Source organism: Calonectris borealis, chromosome 4 (assembly GCF_964195595.1).
Source record: "Calonectris borealis chromosome 4, bCalBor7.hap1.2, whole genome shotgun sequence".
In the NCBI taxonomy this organism is placed as follows: domain Eukaryota; kingdom Metazoa; phylum Chordata; class Aves; order Procellariiformes; family Procellariidae; genus Calonectris; species Calonectris borealis.
Window position 1 is genome coordinate 51,813,811 of NC_134315.1, and position 13,387 is coordinate 51,827,197.

Here is a 13,387-nt window from a genome sequence, read left to right on the forward strand (position 1 = left end):
AGTCCAAACTATCTGGAGCAGAAATAATTTGTTACAGACTGGCACTAGCCTGCAAGGGCAGAGGGAATCCTGAAAAGACATCAGAATTGCAGAGACCTCAGTGCTCCCATTTAAAAGAAATGCCTCTAGTTTTCAACTCCATTTAACTTCTTTTTGATATCTGTGCACATCTCCCTAGGTACACACAGCATCCATTACAGAAGTGACCTGCCACAAAATCAGCAAAAAAGAAAGGACCTACAGAAAAGACTATCTTTTCCCCTCCATTCTTTTATAGACCAACTTCATTTGATGAATAGGAGAAATAGATCCGTGATTTTTTTTTTTTAATGACCACTCATTCATATGGTCTTGGCAGATTCTTTTCCTGTGAGTTTTTCATGGCAGCATTTGCAAGATAGTCCTTTAAAGCCTGATAACTGCTAAATGAAGATGATGATCGCGCAATCAAAGTACCGATCTGGCATTTGAAAAGAATTTTATCCCTGGCTCTGTGCAAGACTCTTGTGTGGCCTAGATAAGTCACTTAACTGCTCTGCTACCTTGGGGTCCACCTGCCCTACCTCATTAACTGTAGTGGCTCTTCCTTGAGAAGTCATGAAAAATATCTGCTACGGATATGCAATAGTAAGTACAGAACATGAATTTAATTTCAAAAGATGAGGAGATGACACTTTGCCATACAAAATGTTACTGTCGACATGCCAAGCAGTCAGCATGGCTTATGCTCAGTTCCTGAATTAACCTCTCAAGGTTCTTCTCTTAAAATCCCACTTAAAACCCACATGTTCTATGGGATGCTGTGAAGCTACCTTCCACTTCAGCTTTTACATCTTTTTTTTTTAATTTATTTTTACTGTACCAATTATCCCTTCAGCCTTAACCTAGCAGACTTCTTGAATAGAGTGCCAGCTAGAGACCTGTACTGTAAGGCACCTCCTACGACATGACCTCGTTCAGTACGGCGTTACATATGTGGCTCCACAGAGCAGTAATGCATGGCAAGCACAACACAGTGACACAACCACCAACATTTCGCTTCGAAGAACTGGAGGCTCAGGAGGGCACAACTCTCGTTTGTTTTGCAATGGCCTCCTATGAGTGATTGCATATTTTTTTTTGCAGAAGAATATGTCTGATGAGGATCCAGCAGCGCATGTCAGGGTACACCAACCAGCAGCGTGATCTCTGCTGCCCACCTACCCACATAGAGGACGCCCTCTTTCGTCTTTCCTGCCGCTTCTGCCACACCCTGCTTGGTTTTTTCTGCTGCTGCTACGACCCCCTCCTTTGCCTTGGAAAGTCCTTTCATGAACACATCCATGGCTGAAGAATTTCTTCACACAGCTCTAGAGAAAAAAAAAAAGACAGTACACTTTCAGTAAGATTTTTTTCAGCTTTTTATCCCAGAAAGGGAAGAAAATTTCATTCAAACCGAATGGGATCACAATTACTTAAAAATTACATTATTTATACCCCCAAATTATGTAGCTTTCATTCACATCTCTGTTAGCAATACACAAACACCTCTCTGTGTGTGAGGTTGAAATAACTAGAAAAAGGAGTACAGTTATATGAATCACCTTTACATTTTCTCACATGCTGCCATGTGTAGTAAGTTAAACAGCGCTGCAAGGGCAGTTCCCTCAATCCAAGAAAGGCTTGGGGATCCTGTTTCCACAGAATCCTACAGAGGGGTTGCTGATAAGGCAGCTCTGGTTGGAAGATGGATGCATTGATACAAGAAGTCCCTTCCTTGCCTACCAAGGCATCATTTCCTCCAAAGGACAGTTACGTTCATGTGCTGATTGCAAGATTTAGCCCCATGATTTGATGATACTCCACCTCTCATCCAGAGGAAAAAGCCATCTTAAAGAAACACTAGCAACTTCAAAAAAAAAAAAGCCAACCACCTTCTAAATGACAAACGTTCACTTGTTATACAAAACTGCCATTACAACCCAGAGGACTGGAGCAAATAGAAAATGCTGCTTTTCCAGTAGTCCAGTATTTTATGCACAGTCCATGTCACTCTTTTGGAAACTGAGTTTTACCGAATGGGCTCTTTGCATGTATCAAGACTGAGAAAAGATTTTACTGAAAAGCAAAAGCAGGAATGCAGGATTTTAAAAGCACTCCACTAAAGCTACCAAGTGAGTTCAGTGGCAGCTATACAACCCAGCTGAAACTACTAAAATAGTAATTAAAACCAAGAAGTCAGGGTCCCTTCAACAAATCCATTATCGATAGTCCTTTCTCTTCTTCCACCCACACAGAAAGAAGTGCTGCCTGTTATTTTCTTTTCTCTGCCGGAGGCTGAGTAGGAGGAATGGATGTCTAAGAAGGCATCTGGGCTGCTCCAGCTTTCTACTAACTCGTGACGAGCGTGTGAAGAAAGGCAGTATTTGTGCTCCAGCCAAACTGCCTACCGTACCTGTCACCCTGGGGCTGGAGAGGGGGGAGCCTTATACACACAGACATGGGGGGAGGCAGGCCCCAGCCCGTGGGACCCTCCGGCTCCTCCACCAAGGGGGTGCCCAGGCCTGTCCCCAGGCGGGGGGCAGTGCCGCGACCAGGTGCGGGGGCACCGGGGGACCGCGGGCGGATGGCGCGGATGTATATCAAATAATACACAGAGGGAGGGAGAGGGCAGGGCGTCGTGAGCATATATATACATACATAGAGAGAGAGAGGCACCTACCGAGGAGGGCAGGGCGACGCGACCGTATGGGCACCCACATCCTCCAGCTGACACGCCGTCGGCACACGGCGGTCACAGCGCCCGGCTTCCCTCCCTCCCCCGTGCCCACAAGAGGACGTTCAACAGGAAATATATATATATATAAAATGTTTTAGATATCTTTTATATATATATAATTATATGTGTATATATCTATGCACACACACGCACCTCTATAGCTACACAGACACGGAAAGCCCAGCCCTCGGCAGCATCGACGCGGAGCGGAGCCGTTCCCGCCCGCCGCGCCGCGCCGCTCCCCCGCCCCGAGCCCGGTGCGCCCCGGGGGCCGCTGCCGCCGCCCCGCAGCGGGGCCGAGCGGCCCCCGCGCCCCCGGCCGCTACCGGAGACGGCGCCCAGCCCGCCCCGCCACTTACCGCCGGGCTCCTCCGCCACCGGCGACCGGCCCGTTCCGAGGAGGCGTGGGGCGGTGGGGGACGGGGGACGGGGAGGCGGAGGGCGAGGCGCGGAGGGGCCCGAGGGGAGCTGCCCCTTCTCAGCACATCCCCGAGGCGGGGGTGAGCGGGCCGGGTCTGCTGGCGCCACCCCCGACGGCAGCCCCGCAGGCGGCGAGTGCGAGGGAGCGCAAGGGCGAGGGGTGGAGAGAGGATGCGCCGCGGGAGGGAGGGAGGGAGGGAGGGAGGGAGGAGCGGAGGGAGGCAGGGAGGCTCCCACCACGCTCCCCCGCCTCCTCCCGGCCCGCCCTGTGCTGGGGTTTGCGCGAAGGGGCTGCGCCCCCCACCCGGCCTTCTGCGCCCACGCCCTCGAGTCCTCCGTGGGAGCGAAGTGGGAGGCGTGATAAACGGGGAGCACTTGTTCCATCGACGCAGGCCAAGAGAGGGGCAAGAGTAAAAGGGAGGCCAGGTGACTCGGTCCCCCTGTGACTCCGCACGCCCACCACTCGCTCAAAAGGCTGGAGCACCGCATCTTAGAAGTGTGACTGCAGTACACCTATGTTTCGCTTCATTAAAGCCTTAGAAAATCTCCCTAAGCATCTAATTGCTTTTTCTTCTACTTCCAAATCTTCGGCCCTAAGAGACAGGAGTTCAATGCCAGTGTTCTTACAAGGTTCGTGATCCCAGCTCATTTTTAAGTACGGGAGGTGATGCTCTTGCAGCTGTAATTTGAGTCTTAACCCTATTGCACACACAAAAAAATCCTCATCCCAAATCAGCAACACTATCAGAAGCACCGCCTCACTCCTGCCAGATTTGCCCAACCCCTACACCTCTACTAGCATCCTCCACCATATAATCTGCAATTCAAGTCTTAATCTGGTGCATAGAAGTCACTTTTTCCCCAGAAAGGGAAAGCTATCAAACGTCTCTATTTTGGTAGCAGAATTGAGGCATGAAAAGCCAAGATCAGTAGGAGACAAGGCATTAGAACAGATGGACCTTCAGCTTCAGTACATCAGTTCATATGCTGTATAAAATCCTGCAAGACCTACAGAAACAGTTTGGTTTTGATTGCACTCCAAAAGGAGAAACAGAACACGGTATAGATGAGATACAAGGTTGTGAGCTGCAAGGAGCATCTTTCATCCATCACCTCGTGCAGACAGCTGATGCATCCCTGGTTTTCTTTTCATTCTGAACACGTAGTGCAGTCTTCCTCCTGTCAGGTTTCTTCATAAGCCTTAATATTTCTATACTGTTTGGTAAACTTTCTTTTGGTTCATTCCACTACTAGTTTTAATCAACCAAGCATTCGGCAATATATTTTATTTCTTTGTGTAAGAAGGTGTGGGCTGAGAATACAAATAATTCCCTCATAATTCTGCCCTCAAGAAAAGCCTTAAAAAAAGAAAAAAACAAACCAAACAGGAGCCCAGGAATTAAATTACATAGGTGCCTCACCTCATTCATCCCGTGCAGCACATTCATACTTAGTAGTGCAAGAACTAGATGTGGTATTTCTGTTTCCTCCCAATTTTGGGGGAGAGGAAAATAGGTATAGTTTCAGACAGCAAATCAAAGTGAATCAAAATCATGTCCTTTCCACATGTTGTTAACTGTCCCAGCAATCTATATGCCTTAGTATATAAATTGGCTCATTGAAAGCCACTCCCTCAGTCATTCTCTTCTATGCAGACCAGTAAATTTCGACCCTAAATTAGAAGTGAATATTGCACTCCTTGTGTAAGTATTACCTTCCAGATTTAAAGAAGCCTTTTGTTTCTCTAGCATGCAAGCGACTATGAGCATGAAATGTTGCTTTTTATTATGCTGATATAAATCTGGATAGACTTATTTTATTTAATTATGTTAGCAATAACAGAGAATCTAGTATGATAAATATCCTTGTATATTTATGGCTCTATTTCTGAAAACTTTACAAAGAAGAGCTCAGATGTTTGCAACTCCTAGCTTTTGCAAGGGTTCTTTTTTTGCCTTGTGTTTATCAAAGGGAGGCATTATGTTCTGCTGTTAAACAAAGTAACAGCTTGTCGGTTAATAAAATCATGCAGCTAAAATTAGAGGGGTAAAGGCAAGAGGGATCAGTTACCACAGCAGAAATAAAGCTTAAATCTTCAGCTGTAGTGTTCAAAATAGGCAGCTGTTAAATTCTAAATCAGAGGGTAAGAGGCACAGAAGGAAAAAAAAATAGAGTATGAATGTCGACACAAGAAATTCTTCATTCTGAAAATGGATGGGACTTAAGTGGAAAACAGAATTAAATATGGTAGGGAATTAGCATTGCATCTCCAAGGTAATTCCTATTTAAACCACATTGTCTACCACAGCTGGGTGAGTTTTTTTTTAGGTTGTCTCCTCAGTACTATTAGTATCAGAGTAAGTTCTCCCCTGAAGCCTTTCCTGTCTGAAGAAAGGATAGAAGCAAGCAGATTGCTCACTGATGGCATTTAAAACAAATCTTTATTTAACGACACTGTTTACTTTGCATGAGCATCTAGAGCAAAAATCAATTAAGTAGTAATAAAAACGCCTTCAATCCATCTTGCGTTGCAGGCTAACTTATCGGTTTAGTTGCTAATGATCAAGTAAATCTACTTTATCACTATGAAAAGAACAATTATTGACAATTGAACAATGTTGCAGAGTAAAACTGATCAGAATTTACTGTCTTCAGGTTAAAAAATTCATATGTAAAACTCTTCATGTGGAAACACTGGAAAGGTGTTCCCCTTGAACACTACATACTAAATTGAAAGCTTTCCCCTGTTTATTCAAAGAGTGACTCACACAGGCTGGCTGCGTTACCGCAGAACTGATAGATGATGTTAATCTGAAGAAAGGTAGCTTTGAAAACCTGAAAAGCTGCAGTATGAAAGGAAGCTGTCTTAAGGCAGGCTATTCAGAGGTGACATTGATTATTCCACTGCAGGGTCTTTCTACTGATTGCAGATAATCTGAAAACGGTCTTAATTTGAGAAATCCGTTAATTGTGTGAAACAGTGCAATTTTTATGCAAATATATTTCAGTCTTTGGATTTCTTACAGAAGAATTTACAATGTGCTTTAGAGGCAACTGGGAGTTCAGACCATTTTCATAGACTCTTGCATCAACGTCTGCATTTCTATTCCCACTCAGGTCCCTCTGTGGGCCACTGCTGTGTCACTGACCATGCTGTAACTATCTGTGTGCTTGAGCAATTTCTGAGAACTGAAAAACATGCTCAATATAAAAAAAAGTTGAGTATGACTTCTCATTTGCTTACAGGTAAGCCTGAGGTTTAGCACATCACTATCTTAATACTTAGCATGCTCATAAGTGGTGTAACGTAATTCTCTGGAACATGCACGTGCCTCACTTGCATGGTGTTTCCAGCAATGTTTACTCTACTGAAAATTAAGCATGTGTATTAAAGCCTTCGTACCATCAAATTGCAAGTTATCATTTCAGAGTTAGTTCTCCAGTGGAAGCATTCTGTTTCTTAATTTAAAATCCATATACATTATTATGCAGCTGTTGCCATTTCCAATTCATTCCTATTGCAAAGATCTCTGCTCGTGAACAGTTTTGATAGATATAACTGGGTACTGATTATGGGTTGGGTCATTGGATGTCCACTGTCATGCCGTGCAACCATTGACAAGAGACATAAATAGAGCTGAAGCAGGTTGGTTTGAAATTCAGATTGACATTCTCGATGTCTTTGTGCATAAAGTCCTTCATCTCAGATCAAAACCAGAGCATGGACAGAACACTTCACAGAGATAGACCTCCATGACCAGACCTAGCTCCAGCCTTTATTCTTGTTGCTCCTCCTCTGCTTCTGATTTACCTGCTCCTCTCTGGCATCAGGTTCTTTCTCAGAAATCTCATTTCTCTGCAGTTCCAGCCCTTGTGTTTGACATAGTCAGATCAGACAACCGGTCTAGCCCTTCCTGCTCTCAGCTCAGGTGCACACAGCACAGCACGTACCATCTCATGTCTGCAAACGACAGGCCAAGCCATGTCCAGCTTCAGGCCAGAACATGTCCAGGGCAGGTGGCTGCATCAGAGATCTAACCAAAAAAAAGGTGCATGGGTGAGACCATGGAGGAAGAAGGGCTTCTTCCCTAAGTCTTAACATTTGAACAAAGTAGGCTGGGACTGAAAGCATATCCCCAAAAAACCCACATGTATATCTCAACTGAGGTTGCTAAACCTCAAATTCCTTCTTCCAAACATGAGCAATATAAACATTCTCAAAAGAAAAGTTCACCAGAATATTTTAGCATAGGTAAAACATAGGATTTTCCCCAAAAGCTACTCAGGCATAGCTCAGCCATTCTGGGTGATTTTTGTATATGTATATGATGTATATGTGAGAGAGAATATTTACAAGGTATCTATATTAAAAATGTTTTAATGGAGACAGACATATATGCCAAAATACCATGTTGGAGGTACGTACACACAAACATGTGTGTATGTATACATATATTTAAAGAAGGTTGATGTATGTCTCTGACCTGGTAAATATCAGCCCAGCTACACTAATCTTGACATAACTCTAACCAACAGAAAGAAGGGTCTCACAGCTTTATACTGCCTCTGTTACAGGCAAAACCTGCCAGACCTTCACCTCCTTTACTTGCAGTCAAGGCTGAAGTTAGAGACACATCACATCTTTCATAGGCAATGATAACATTTCATAAATTAATTAATTTATCTGGGCTAGCAATTCAGTGCTGAAGGGCAAAGCAACTCTGTCTGTTGAACCTGGGACCTTAAGCAAAGCTGTACTCTGAAAAGCAACAACGTAAGTGCCAAGGAGGCCGTCCGGCAGCATGTTTCTTCTCAGAGACACCCAGAACATCAGATAAGGCTGACCTAAGGGTGCCTGGCAAAATCAGTGTTGATTGTTCTTTAAGGTGTTTCCTGTTACACAGCACCAGTGGGTTGATTGTAACTGAAAGAAAGAATCATCTTCCTCACATGTGCTGCAACATGTTAGCAGTATCTCATATAACTGAAAATGCTAATGCTAGAAAAGTGGGAATCGTCATGCAGGATCAGGTCTGATGCCTGTCTTGCCCCAGATCCTGCTTGAGTGAGAGGCCAGCACCAGATGTCTCCAAGGTCAATGATAAGACTGCATGCTCTAAAGTACCCTGCTTCAAATATAGGTATCTGAGCTAGTGCAGGCACAGCACATTAATTACCTGGATGGCAGCATTTCTCCAGAGACACACCAGGAAGGCAGCAGCTTTAATTAGATACTAAAGTTAGTCACCAGCAAACTGTTTAAACAAGTGCAAAACCCAGACAGGAGCATACTTCATTCTATCAAACTGTCTTCTTTCTACAATTTCTAAGGGAAAGTAGACATCCCCCAAAGGAAAAGTGGCAGTTTTCATTCAGATCGCACTTTTGCCATCAGAGGTATTAATAATCCAGAGGTGATAAGCATATGAGCAATTCAAACACGACTGCATCTTCACACAGAAATTTTTGGTTTTCATGTTGTTTGTGAACAAGTTTGCTTTATTGCTAGAAGTCTGTTATCTGATACATTTAATAAACAAAAGTTCTGGCAAAACTGTATCTGATGTTCACCAACACTTGCTACACAAAAAGGAGATTCCCTTTTTGAACACTCAATGTGTGCAAAAATACGTATATAAACAACAATATACAGAACAAGAACATAAAGACTAGATAGTTTGTTTTATTATGTTTTGCCGTATTAACCTATAGGGAAAACCTAAAGTCTTCTCCGGAAAAGGCAGCACATCATTCTCTTCTTATTTCTCTGATTCCAACATGCAAGCTTCCCAGCCAAGTAGGTCCCTTAGATATTGTTTGCTGGTGTCACTCCAGTCGCCAAAAACTCATGACATGGTCACCAGTTGCCAGCGCTTTTTTTGTAACACTAACTACAGGCCCAATTCAACTCCCATTCATGCTGATGTTAAACTAGAGATTGACTCAGGGGAACCAAAAATAACAAAGGAAATATCTCTGTAAGAACATTATTATCTGTTCCAGTTCTTTGGCTCCACTATTTATTACATGGAATCACTTACTGGAATCCTATCTTAGTGCAATCTTCAACCCACAGGCCTGTACCTTCTTGTCTATGTTTTTATTGCCACAAAACATTTAGGCACTTGTCTTGACTTAAAGTTCTTAATTTTAAGGCAACACCTGGGCTATTAAGATGTACCTATATGCAGCACTAAGCAGGGTACTGTGTGACTGCTGGGAGCCGTTTCAGATTTCTTCACAAGGGGAAGTATACTCAGGCTTGGGCAATGTAGACAATCAATAGAAAAAAAAGATTATTTTTCCTCATATTCATGCACAAAATAAATGTACCTGTAAATTTAATTTAATTTAAATTACCATTCCAGTTACAGCCTCAAGCTTAGATCTTGAAAAAAAACTACCTTAGAAACATTTAATTTCTGTTAGGCTCTCCAATTTGTTTCAATTCACAAGCAGTTTGAAGCATTCACATTTGCAGTGACGCCCAGGAGGCAGGAGAAAAAGACTCAAAAGATCACTTAAGTAAGGGACAAGTTAGTTAGGTAAGGGACAAAGGGAGGACAAAGCAGCAAATGTGGTGGCAGTAGTGTCGTGGTTTAACCCCAGCCAGCAAAAATAAACTCCACGCAGCCGCTCGATCACTCCCCCCTCCCCGGTGGGATGGGGGAGAGAATCGGGAGGGCACAAGTAGGAAAGCTCCCGGGTTGAGATAAAAACAGTTTAATAATTGAAATAAAACTAAGTAGAACAGTAATAATAACAATGAGAACAACAACAATAACAGAATACACAAAACAGGCAATGCACTGCACAACACAAGCGCTCGCCGACCGCCGACCGCGTGTCACGAACGGGGGCGAGCCCCCCCACACACCTGGTTTTTATACTGAGCGTGATGTCACATGGTATAGAATACCCCATTGGCCAGCTGGGTCCACCACCCCGGCTGTGCTCCCTCTCCCCGGTGCAAGCATCACCCAGCAACAGCCAAAGCATCAATGGGCCATCAACGCTCCTTTCACACCGAACCCAAAACGCAGCACACCCCCCAAGCTACTGGGAAGAAAGTTAACCCTGTCCCAGCCGGAACCAGGACAAGTAGTCACAATGAAAGGCCACAGTCAAACTCAAGTCAAATTTGTGTAGGCATCTCAATGAGGGGTTTGTCCAGAAAGGAATTACAAGTTGTTGGTGGGCTAAGTAGAGGTTTCTGGAGAATGACTTTTCATGCATGAAGATCGATGGGGGAAAGGGCATGAAACATTTTCAAACAATCATTAATGGTCAGATGGCACAGGCACCTGCAGAAGGGAGGCAAGAACTGACATGTTGGCAGCAGAGAAGAGGGGGGGGGTTAGGTAAGGACAGGCCAGGGAGCTTTGAGGTGTGCTGTCCAGGAAAAGGAAGGGACAGCGAGGACACCCAAAAAGAGAGGTGACATGGTGGAAGCAATGTGCTAGGAAAATTATTTCTCCAGCAGTTTATTGAGGGGGTAGTGGAAAAAGATTGCATTTGTCAAAGTCAAAGTAGAAGCTGTATTTGCCAAAGCCTTCAAGCTGTCAGACGATCAGATCATTTTAAATGCCCCAAGCCAGCAAGGTCAGAGTTACAGCAATCACGTCCTACCTCTGCTAGGATAAAAGTCCCAGCTGTAGGAGTGCTTGCTTCCCAGGCTGTTCGTACCATCAGTGACTCGAAGGCGAATCACTGCCAGGCTGAGAGATATTCAGATTTTAGTGCTTGTGTGAGTGAAGTCAGTCACCCAAAGCAGCTAAACAAGAGGCCAGGTTTTCAGCATTGTTGCCTGTAACAGCCCAAAATCGGTTGCCCCCAAAACCAGGGCTACTGATTTAGTTTATCTAAATAGGCTTTTTCATTTAGGCAGTTAAGGCTTTGCACTGTCCTGAAGGCACATTCAATACCCAATGTTGTGGCTCAGTCCCTTCAGTAGTCACTCCCCTGCTACGTGCTCTGTGCAAGAAATCCAAATGATCTTGCCTGAAACAGCTGAATCTCCTTTTTTAAAACAAGTAGTCAGTTCCTTGGATCTCCAGGAAAAACATCCTAAAAGACTGGTCTGCTTTCATATTGGGCATCTGCATTTTTTCCTAGGTCAAAATACAGATTTCCTTTTGTGTTTTGAAACACACATGCAGAACTTGTGCAGAATCAGTGTCTCAGGAGTTTATCTGCTCCTCATGGTGCTAATCTATAGGAGATATTCAAAATCTTTTCAAAGTTAACTGTGTTTTCCCTATCAATATATTTTTACATTCATTTCTTATTAGCACTCATAACTGCTGATGAATGCCCCATTGTGCTGGATGTTTTACAGCCATGATCAGACAATATTCTTTGCTCAAAAGGGCTTATTATCTTGGTTTCATGACAAGATACAAACAGGGAAATAAAGCACAGATAAAGGATGTGAGAAGGAGTAGTGAGAATGAAACAGGTGAACCATTCGCAGTAACCGATAATCACAGATTACTGCCTGCCTAGGTACCAAGTGCCCTGTGAAATTAGACTTCAGCATCCCTGTAGCTTTTTTAGTGGTGAACTTAGAATATGGAGTGGATTGTTTCTCTTCAGCTTTCACTGTAATTTTCTCTGCTGTTTGCAGCCAAGGTCCGCATGTGTTCAACCTGTGGCTAACACACCACAAGATGCTGCCTTTGCTGCTGCAATTTCAAGCTTCTCTGAAAGAGACTGAGCTGATTTGCTGTACAATTAAAAGATTCCTGGTTATGCCACTGCTCAAAAATGTCTGTGTCAAGATGCACTGAACTTGATGCATCCTTTTCTACACCACATACAAACCCATTCAATATCTTCTTCCCTTCCATGCCATCAGGCACAGTGCTGTTCTGGTAGGAGCAGCAGAGGCTAACTGCTGTTGTCCCTAATCAGGGCCCTCTCACAGGTAACAGTTTATATGTTTTGGCTACAATCTACATTAAGTTTTTGTATAAAAACTGTTTATAAAGGGCTAATGTGTTTTCAATGTTTCAATCAATTGTTAATAATTATTATTTACTGCTAAAGTCTAACCAAGCAGTAAATTGTTTGTACCTGTGGCATATACTCATCAGCACTATCTTCTGCCGGCATCCTCATAACCGTGTTACTAGGTACTTATGAAACTCCCTCCAAATATTAAACTCTTTCAGAACTACTTGAAATGGGCATAAATCGGAATTGTAAAGAATTTCCTCTTGCTATTCATGAGCCAAATGAGCTTTCATTATTCTATGACTAGCTTGAATGCTCTGCTGAAGGAAGGCATTCCCCATCATCAGCAACCTCGTGTTTCAATTTGAAATGTGCCTGATGACATACTTTTAAACTGAACATTCAGCTTCCTAAATGAACTTTAATGTTCTTCACTTAAAATCAGTGTGCTGAACACCTTAAAGAAATGGTGAGTATTATATTTCCATTTAGTGATTTTAAAAGATTGTATTTCAGTCACTGCTACTTTTGTCTATTGTGGATAATATAGCGTTCACGCCGTGGGGTGCAACTAGGCAGTGAGGTACTAACAGCATCAATGAGAAAATGAGACCTTGACACTTCATTAAGCCATCTCAGTCTGAGAACAGCATTTTCAGCGTCTTTAACATTTTCCACAAGTCAGCTATATTGCTCTCATCCAGCACCTTCTCAACACAATGTTATAATTTTGCTGTTTTGACACATTTAGTGTGTAGTTACCGAAAACCATCCCCACATGCTTTTGACTTCAGTGATCTCCATTTGACTTTACCTGTCTGATTGGGGCTACCATTTAGTCCAGCTCTGCGGAAGACTGATTCCTTGCAGGCACCACAGAACTAACTTTACACATGGCCTGGTATGAGATGCTGAGTCAGCCAAAGCTTTGAGGTGGATCTGCCTTGTCCCTTTCCCTAAAGAAGCTCCCTAAAGAAGATCAAAATGTTCAAAAAGCCAGGTATGATCTGAGTAAAATCTAGGCAAATAAACCCAACTTACTAGTGAAGCCCAATTAGATTAGCCCAACCAATTAGCCCAACAGAAAATAAGAATAGTTTATACTCGACTTTCTCCCTGATTGCCACGTTCTGGCAGCAACTCTTGTTTCCAGATGAACTCGCTGTCTTTCTGAGCTGCAGCGAGCAAGCCCTACACGTTCATCTCTGGTCCTTGTGAAGTTCTTTAGCCCACCTGAGGCCTGTTGGCTGCTCT

At 43.6% G+C, this 13,387-nt stretch overlaps 1 protein-coding gene across 3 annotated transcripts in view; it reads right to left on the reverse strand.

Annotated features, from left to right (window-relative positions):
* SNCA (synuclein alpha) overlaps nucleotides 1-3,647 on the reverse strand; it is a 70,885-nt gene extending 67,238 nt beyond the window's left edge. The window contains exons 1-2 of one of the 3 annotated variants that reach the window (XM_075150592.1): nucleotides 3,118-3,647; nucleotides 1,204-1,349 (exon numbers count right to left, since the gene is read on the reverse strand). In XM_075150592.1, the coding sequence (XP_075006693.1) occupies nucleotides 1,204-1,324 (121 nt within the window). In that variant the 5' untranslated portion in view covers nucleotides 1,325-1,349; nucleotides 3,118-3,647. Of the gene's footprint in view, nucleotides 1-1,203; nucleotides 1,350-2,701; nucleotides 2,778-2,911; nucleotides 3,015-3,117 lie in introns of those variants that run through there. The other 2 variants (XM_075150594.1, XM_075150593.1) reach the window with 2 other exon arrangements.
* Between the last annotated feature and the right edge of the window lie 9,740 nt (nucleotides 3,648-13,387).